Source organism: Rhododendron vialii, chromosome 5a (genome assembly GCF_030253575.1).
Source record: "Rhododendron vialii isolate Sample 1 chromosome 5a, ASM3025357v1".
In the NCBI taxonomy this organism is placed as follows: Eukaryota; Viridiplantae; Streptophyta; class Magnoliopsida; order Ericales; family Ericaceae; genus Rhododendron; species Rhododendron vialii.
Genome location: NC_080561.1, coordinates 4,973,241 through 4,982,739, shown reverse-complemented (window position 1 = coordinate 4,982,739; position 9,499 = coordinate 4,973,241). Strand labels below are relative to the sequence as shown.

Genomic DNA, 9,499 nt, shown 5'->3' with positions numbered 1-9,499 from the left:
TCAGGTACTTAATGATATCCATTAAGCTGATTTTTTTGTATAGATGTTCTACTTGACGAGTTCTACAAAGTGAACGATTCAGATCATCGGAGCAAGACTAGGGTGGGCCCCAAAATGGGGTGCAGCAGCCCCCTCCCTCCCGAAAGTGGTGCCCGCTCCGCGAATTCAAGCTGCCAATTGCAATTTTTGAACGGTTATGATTTAGACAAAAAAAGGAGAGAGAACATATTGGGATGATAGGAGAAAGACAATTTCAATCTAAACCGTCCAAAAGTATATTAGACGGCCCGCATGTTCGAAACAGGTACTTCATGGAATATATATTCACTTGGCACTGAAAAAGCTCTCCATAAGAGGCAAAAAAATAACGTAGTGCCACAATTTTGGCCGTTGATTTTGCTATTCCTTTACACTTGCAGAGTAGCATCATTAATAAAAAAAGAGAATGGTAAAATTATTCCCACAATTTTTTATGCAAATATTGTAGTGGGGGTTAACAGGTATAAGTATGTTAATCAACAATGGTTCAGGGGATGTTCACAGCCCTGAACCCCAAATTCGCCTCCCGTAGAACTCGAACCTCTACCACCACTGTGGAGGAAGAATGAGACAACCAACTTCACTGAAAAGAGTTTCTCCTCCAAATCTTCTTTTTTACTCAGTAATTTTTTGGTAGTCCTAATGAAGCACCACTAAGTAGCATACCGATGAGATAAGACCAATGGAAATTAACCAATACGCAAGCACTTGCAGTTTTGGCAAGAACTAAATCCTCACCTTCCATGTAGAAGATGTGAAAGGGTGTCATTGAGCTACAAACTCGTTTGCAGCACCACAAATCTTTCCAAATTATGTGATTTTCACGTAAATTATGGAGTTCATACAAATATACAAACGAGAAAGAGTCGGACCACTTCTTAGCAATGCCCCATAAGGACTGAGCAATCACTAGTAAAAGGAGAGAGAGTTTTGATTCGAAATAAAAAGAATAAATTCGGTTTGACCCAAAAAAAAAAGTTGACATGAAGTATGTAGTATTTTCTCCGTTATAAAGTGTTTGTTCGGTTCGTAAAATAAAAATTTGAAAATAATACTTCTTCATTTTTAACAAGTAAAATTCAGATTTTTTTCATAAATTAAAGAACTCATGTACTGTAGTAAATTCTTGAAGAATTTTCAATTCTTTCTTGAAAATTTAATAAATTTTTATTTTGTATACTGGACAAACATTTTGAGACGGAAAAGTAAGGATATATTCCCTTTGCCAGAGAGCATTGCTTTCGGCACACAGTGCACCACATCATTATTAGCAGAATGTGCCGTTCTGCTTTCTATTTAAACCTTCTTTTTCAAAAGGAAGGTAATTTCAAGCTCAAATATAATAAAAATGAAGAATAATTTTTAAATTTTTTTTGCACCATTTAAAAAATCTTAATGAAATCTATCAAATTAGATCCATATTGGTAGAAAAATTATTTGCGTAAACATATAATTTTTTTACTTGAAATTACATTTCTTTTCAAAAAGTTCATTTTTTAAGAAACTGGAACAGAGTCGTAGTCTCGCAAGCATACCTTCAAGTTCAAACCACGTGCTTTGAACGCTACTATTAACTGGACCAATCACTTTTATACTCTTTAGTATGGATGGACGTGGACCTATATGAATTCATTGAATTCTCCTAATTCGAATCAAATATATTTTAGTAACCGACTCTAAATGATTGAGACATAAGGCTCGGTTTGATTTGGTTTGATTTGATCCTCCTTTTCCTCATATATGCGTAACCACACATGTTGTATGAAACCCACAGAAGAAAATGTTTATTGCATTTGTAATTTGAATAGAGATTAAATTTTTTACATCACCATTATAAATATTTGCTTCATTCAAATCAATTATATTGCGTCACGTCACCATGTTCAAAAAATTGGGACAACTGTTTTGACGACATGCCGCAACATAATTAATTTGGAGGAAACTAATGTTTACACTGACGGTATAAAGAATTTAATCTCATTTAAATATGTTCATGTGATTTACCGTATTTTAAACAAGGCGAAGCCTTCGAATTGGAGAGCACTTTTGAAAAATTATGTACTGACTTGAGATGGTGTGAGCCGTCGGAACTGTGTTTTTTTTTTATCATCTTCACCAAGAACAAATAGTGGCGGAGTCAGAATTCTGATGAATTACGAAAAGTGGACGATAAATAATTTCTGTTAGCATATTGTAATTGATGCACGTGAGCTTTTGTACATCGAACGGTTCTGAACACAATTGTATCTTACTTTTTTAAGTCATAACCTGATCAACCAACTTCTTCCCTCCACATTCTGTTGAACCACACACACAAGCTCAAACAGATCCTACTCCCCTGTTTCACATGACCTCATCTCCTCGTCTCATCATGCTCAAATTCCCAAAATTCCAAGAAACCAAACACCTCCCCATTTCTCACCATCTCAACCACACTCTCTCACCAAATCTCACACCTCAAGAGACGAACAATCCATCACCTGATTTTACCCAAGACCCAGCAAAACTCATAGCTACCCACTTGTCAAATTGCACGAATTTATCAGCATTGACTCAAATACACGCCCATATAATCCGAACCCACATGCTAGAACTCTATCCTCTTCCGATTCACTGGAACCACATTATGAGATCCTATACGAGGCTAGAGTTGCCTTCAAAAGCACTGTTTTTGTTCATTACCATGTCGAAAGCCGGCGTATTAATAGATTGTTACACACTACCCATTGTGTTAAAGGCTCTGACCCGAGTTTCCGATGTGAAATTGGGTTTGCAGGTTCATTCTGTTGCTATAAAGCACGGTCTTGGGGCACATGAGTTTTGTGAGAGTGGGTTTATCAATTTTTATTCGAAAAGAGGGGAATTTGAGAATGCGAGTAAGGTGTTTGAGGAAAATCCTGAAAGAAAGTTGGGTTCCTGGAATGCTGTGATAGGAGGGTTGTCACAAGGTGGTCACGCCAAGGAGGCGATTACCATGTTTATGGAGCTCAAGAAAAGTGGACTTAGACCGAATGAGGTCACGATGGTTACGGTTACTTCAGCTTGTGCAAGCCTAGGAGACTTGAATTTAGCTCTTCAGTTACATAAATGTGTGTTCCAAGCAAGGAGCTTTGAAAAACCCGATATTGTGATGTTGAATTCACTTCTAGACGTGTATGGTAAATGTGGTCGGATGGATTTGGCGAATAGGGTGTTTTCAAGGATGAAACAACGAAATGTTTCCTCGTGGACATCCATGATTGTGGGTTACGCAATGCATGGTCACGTGATCAAGGCGCTTGATTGCTTTCGTTGTATGAGAAAAGACGGAGTGAGGCCCAACAGTGTGACTTTTGTCGGGGTCCTGAGTGCGTGTGTGCATGGCGGGATGGTGCAAGATGGAAAGCGTTATTTCAGGATGATGGAGAGTGAATACGGAATCATGCCCAAGTTGCGTCATTACGGGTGCATGGTGGATTTGCTTGGTCGAGCGGGGTTGCTTGAGGAGGCCAGAGAGATGGTGGAGGGTATGCCAATGGAAGCAAATGTTGTGATTTGGGGGTGTTTGATGGGTGCCTGTGAGAAATATGGCAATGTCAAAATGGGTGAGTGGGTGTGTAAGCATTTTCTAGAACTAGAACCTTGGAATGATGGGGTGTATGTGGTTCTGTCCAATATATATGCCAGTAAAGGTTTGTGGGAAGAGGCTGGGAGGGTGAGAAGCATTATGAAGGAAAGAAGACTTGCTAAGGTTCCTGCATATAGCTTGGCTTCAAATTCTTCACATGAATCTACAAGTTTTAATGTGTTGTGACATTCTTTTCTTCTTTTTCTTCACCAATACGTTCTCCCGACTATAATCGAATGCAAAATAGACCTGCCACAACTGAAGAACTTTCCAATGATCAGTTTTTTTGGATGAAATCAACAGAAAAATAATCATGTCTTATTCAAACGAAAGACGGAATTACAGTCCAGAAAATAGTCAATTTTGGTTCAGTAGCTCGAAGAGCTTCTTTCATCTGCTCTACCATGCTTTGCAGAGCAGAATCATAAAAAGAAACGAAGTCCTCCGGTCTCCATCCCTCAACTGGATTCACAACAAATGACCAAACAAGTCCTCTGATCCCTCTCCCTCAGTTCTCTCAAAAGGCGACAATTTCATTGTTGTCACGAACGAGTTGAAACCATATTGTCATCCACAATCGCATAGATCAAGAACCGGTCAGCCAGCCAATTTCCACCAACTTTCTCAAAGCGTCTTTTGTAATTCTCTTTCCTGAACAATCTGGGAAGCTTGACGTGGCTGCACAGTGAAGGATGCATCCCACACGACCTGATTTTAATTCAGCTCCACAACAATTTTCTATTCCTGAGATCCACTTGTAGCTGCTGAAGAAGTCCTCCAAAATAGGCCATTTTTGGTTACACGGGAACCCTGCCCTCACTTCTTTTCACTTTCTGCGGGCATGAATGGATGATTGTGTTAACAACGAGTGCAGCTATAAGTTCAGATCAGCTTCCTCTAGCTATAAAGCTCGAATATCCTAATCCACTACTGGATTGGAAAAAAAACATCCTTTATTCGTCAATCGTGTGATGACGCATCTTCTGAAACTAATGTGGGAATTCTTTTACGGAGTAGTTAATTAGTTGTGGAGGTACTAAGTGACCAAAATTTCTTCAAAATGTTTAGTTTCTAAAGTACTTCAGACAATTTGAGATTCATTTTCAGATTCCCAGTCTTTGAAAGCGAAGGTAACGTTGCCTTGTGCTTTGAGAAACAAACAAAAATATCATAGGTCTAAGACATACCCCCCAACAAAATTGAGAAGAACAAGAACCTGTAACTGTAATCTAGAAATGTTGTGTAATAACAAATAACAGAAAATGCATTAACCGATACGACAGTATTCGGTATTTACACTATACTTTCAGTTTCTTTTGAAGCGTGTGGAGACATGCTGTATCAATTCTGCCTTATTTACAGAATGGAAATCAACTTCTAGATGCCAATCTGTCCTACAACATTCTCCTTCCTCCTCAGGGCATGTTGTCACTGGTTCTAGACATCATTTTCCTTCCTCCTCCTCGGGGCATGCTGTCACTGGTTCTAGACATGATTTCCCTTCCTCCTCCTCGGGGCATGCTGTCAATGGATCTATTTCTACTTTCTTGAAGTAGATAGCTTTTCTTATCAGCACTTGATTCACTTGGCATAGACTCTATAATATGATCAACATCTTCCGGAACCCCATTCTCATCCTGAAATCTATGGAACCCATCTTCTATTTCACCGTTGCCTGTTTCCTCAATACGGTCTTTATCTTCAATATTCTCTTTATATGGTTCGTCTTTCTGCAGTATCAACGTCCAACTTAGCCCTTCTTCAACATTCTGTTGTTCATTCAAGTCTCTTTCCTCATTAACCCTCAATCTTTGGTCTCCATGGTTCAAATCCTTATTTAGCCTCAATGCTATACCAGGATTGTTCTCTTCATTACTTTCTGGCTTCTCATTTTTGCTTTCGGTATCCTTCCGATCTTGTTTCTCTTCGTCACTGGTAATGCTTTTGCGATTGTGTTCTTTTTCCTTGATGTAAGTTTCTTCTTCACCAGATTTCTCTCCCATAGAGTCAACATCTTTTGAGTTGGAATCACTTCCACTGCTATACCGTGCCTCATTTCCTAGGCGTCCCAGAATCATAGCACTGTGTTCCTCACCGAGTTTTATATGTACTTTTATGCGTTTGTCCGTTGTTGTGCCGTGTGAGTTCTTGCACTGGTACAGCAACCAGATGCAGAGAGCCAAAAACATTGCAGACTTTAAGGCTTGCTTAGCCTTGAACCCTTTGGTTCTGTGGTTTCTGGAAGCAGACTGGTAATTCATCACAGTCTGTTGTCACTGCCTTCCAAATCTCAACGTGTAATCGCTAACCTAAAACAAAACAGAATAGAAGAAGAAACATCAAATTCAAAGCCAGCAATCAATTTGAATGAACTTTGTGATCAGTCATAAGTCCAAGCAACTTCCATTCGCGTATCCGTTTCTTCTGTTATAGTAATATACTGAACCTTCACTCCTCAACCTTGAGAAAAGGATAGGGAAAAGAAAAAAAAAAGATTGATGAAGAACAAAATCATCATCTTTCTTTACAATAGAGAGACATGGCCCTAATAAGGCTTTCGAACAAACGATTAACGATCAAGAACATTTCGCCTATATAAAAGAAGACACCTCAATCTTTTTGCTGTTTGGAGTAGTAAACCACTAAACCGCGCGAATTTTAACCAATTACCATTGATACTCGCATTTGGGTAGAGGGATTTGGTTTCCATCCGGATGTAACAGTAACCATTCTTTGCTACCATTTCAAGCAACCCGAAAGAACATTGAGGAAACTAATCTTGCCAAAAAGGATGGGAAATTTTTTTTCCGGCTAGTCTCTGTTTGTTTCGACGTAAAATATTTTCATGTATAATGTTTTATCTATGTTTTGGTGTTTGGTTGACAAAATAGGGGCACAAATGTTTTACTGGTAAAATGTTTTACGGCAAATGGAGGGAAATGACTTCCGCATAAAACATCCGTAAGTCATTTTCCACTGATGTACCCCATTTCTCCTTCACGATCCAACAACCTTCCTTCTCTTCCACTAGAGTTTTAGACAAAATCGTGAACATAATTCTCTCCCTTTTGTTCCTCTCTCTCTCTCTCTCAATTCTTTCTGCTTAGCCAAAATTTCAAATTATGGAAACCATGAGTTCTTTTTGTGGTTAAGCTATTCAAGGAAATGGATATTGTCCAAATGTGAACCAAACACAGGAAAACAAAAACGAAATGTTTGTTTTCGGCAAAATTATTTTACAAGAAAAACATTTTACATTAAAAAACATTTTACGTTGAACCGAACCAAACGGAGCCAAAAGTGCTGGAGAGGTCGTGGGATCCACGGTTTCTGACATAATTTCCATTTTCGCAGACCGGGTATCAAGAAAATTTGCGACCCTTTTTCTGTTTGGTTGCCTAGAACATGGGATGGAGGAAAAACTCTCCCCATGACAACAGGTTCTAACTCTAATACAATCGAGATTTTTTTCCTCCATTTTTCTCAGTAACCAAACACACAGCACACTACCGAACCACTAGCAAACCCAAGATTAATCAACTGAAAAGATACGTCCGAATTCATAATCTCGAACAATCGATTGCGAAATTAAAGCTCATACATATATAACAAGCAGATGAAGCACAAATTCATAGAGAAATCAACCTGAGATGTACAAAATAAGAACCAAAGAGCTGACCTTTTTCGAGTGGATCAGAGAGAGGAGATACCCAGATGGCCAAAACTGCGGACGAAGTGATTCTATTACTGGAAATCTTCTGAGACTTTTCTTCTCCTTTGTTCCTTTCTATACCAAAGAGCTGACCTTTTTCGAGTGGATCAGAGATGAGAGAGAGATACCCAGAAGGCCAAAATTGAGGACAAAGTGATTCTATAACTGGAAATCTTCTCAAGACTTTTCTTCTCTTCTGTTCCTTTCTATATTCTTTGGCTTTGACAAAAATGTCTGGATTTTGAAAATGAAGAAGACAAGGAAGGGTATGGTTGAAGAAATCCAAAGTCTAGCGGTTATTTTTCTACCCCAGATTCCCAAACTACCCATTCTTGGACACTAACTGGGTACCTAAGTTGAGAGGTGGAGTCTAGTAAATAAAGCGATCTGTTGAGGGTAATTTGGGCACTTGGATGTGTGTCCCAGTGCCGTTAAAGTCGCCTACAGTAATGCCTACTGTAATGGTGTGCGCTTGTGGCCGTTGGGAATTGACCTTAATTTCTGTGGCCACGTTATTTCTCAGTAACCAACCATATAGTAAAAGAGAGTTTTGAATCCTTTGAAAAAAATAAAAATGAAAACAAAATAAAGGATCCTCCCCGGTTCATGAAAATAAGGATTGATCGGATATTGATTGATATAATTTCCGAATTCATTTGTCATAAGATAGATGGGTTAAGTGGTTCAATGTTGTAATCTTATTATAGGCCAATTTGGCAATAAGCCAAATGGCTTCTATTTTTTTTGCCATTATTCTTTTTTTTTTTTTGCTTTGTGTTTTGAGTCTAATTTTTGTAAATTATTGGTTCTTCTTGACAAGAAAAATCGAAAAATTAAAAAATTATCATTGAAATTCAAAAAACTTTGAGTATCGATCATAATTTTTTATTTTTCCTATTTCTCTTGTTAGGACGAATTAATAACTCACAAAAAATTAGTGATTGATCCAATCTTCCAAATTTCATTCAGATGTGTGTAAGTGATTGTACACGCATCCAATCAAGTTGATTTTTTGCAAAGCCAATCGAAAAATTATTTTAAAATTAATGAACAGTTTGGATTATCCGTACGGGACCCAAAAGTGGGCCCCGCAAGCCTTTGTACATTTTCGGTACCCTCTTAATTTGGTACCAATAGTCGGTCTTGTTCCAAAATCATGTCAAACAATATTCGATCAACCTGATTTTTAGCGTGATTGAAGTTCTTGACGAGCTCTAAAATATGAACAATTTGAATTATCATAGATTCAAAGTTGGCCCAAATATGGCAATCGGGCCCATAAATAGACAAATTGGATGATCGAGTCCATTTTCATGGATAGTAGAGGAAGCTCATAAAAAATAAAAAATAAACAACCGATGTAAAGAGAGTCAGAGAGGATGTTCACAAAAAAAAAAAAAAAATTTGTAACCCAATTGGTTGAAGCTGATTGGGCTGAGAATTGGGCCCAATCCAGGTTGTGTGAGCCCAAATCAACTTGACATTTTGAGATCAGATTGGGTTGACAAAATGTAACCCAATTGGTTGTGTTAGGCCTTGGCATAGTTTTGAGGGCAAATCAGACTTAAGCCCGAATCCAAAACCAAGCCATTCCAAAAAAACAGATTCCATGCAAAACCAAACCAAACCAGAATACATATTCCTTGTAATCCCGAAGCTATATATAGACCCTTCAGCGTATTTCTTTTTCGATGATCGGGTCTACAAGCCGGCTTGGGCACATCTCAAATTATCGATCCTAGACCTCTGGTGCCCCTAATGTTTGGATAAGTCCTATGATTGTCTCGTGTCAATCGACCAAACCTCTCGGGTTTCCTTTAGCATCTTATTAGCTGACGGTAGTCAAAACAAGCATGCGTCACATGTGATGTGCAAGCAACCAGAAGAAGAATACACTGAAAAAGAGAAACATATTCAGAAAACAGAAAGTCTACACACACAGCAGATCTGTGCACAGATTGTGCACAGATTTTATTGTGGGGCCCACCGTGGGTCCCACACAAATCATCCGAGCCGTTCATTAAATATAAAACATTTTTTCAAAGGTTCCTGTAAAAATTAAGCTCAATCCGATACCTATAGGTGCTCGATCCAACCATATAACTTTTCATTATCCGAAAATCTAAATGAAAAGTTAAATG

At 38.4% G+C, this 9,499-nt stretch overlaps 2 protein-coding genes across 3 annotated transcripts; one reads left to right on the top strand and one right to left on the bottom strand.

Annotated features, from left to right (window-relative positions):
• Positions 1 to 2,311: 2,311 nt before the first annotated feature.
• LOC131325474 (pentatricopeptide repeat-containing protein At1g77170, mitochondrial) lies at positions 2,312 to 4,751 on the top strand. The gene has a single exon (XM_058357764.1). It carries the CDS (start codon positions 2,387 to 2,389, stop codon positions 3,830 to 3,832), a length of 1,446 nt encoding a protein of 481 aa, XP_058213747.1. The 5' UTR covers positions 2,312 to 2,386; the 3' UTR covers positions 3,833 to 4,751.
• A 114-nt stretch (positions 4,752 to 4,865) lies between these two features.
• Positions 4,866 to 7,608, bottom strand: LOC131325476 (uncharacterized). Of its 2 annotated transcripts, none has more exons than XM_058357766.1 (2): positions 7,292 to 7,608; positions 4,866 to 5,955 (listed from the first exon to the last, which is right to left on the bottom strand). In XM_058357766.1, exon 2 carries the CDS (start codon positions 5,905 to 5,907, stop codon positions 5,062 to 5,064), a length of 846 nt encoding a protein of 281 aa, XP_058213749.1. In that variant the 5' UTR covers positions 5,908 to 5,955; positions 7,292 to 7,608; the 3' UTR covers positions 4,866 to 5,061. The 2 variants fall into 2 exon arrangements, with proteins under 2 accessions (XP_058213749.1, XP_058213748.1); XM_058357765.1 differs by having other exon boundaries at positions 7,326 to 7,607.
• Positions 7,609 to 9,499: the final 1,891 nt, after the last annotated feature.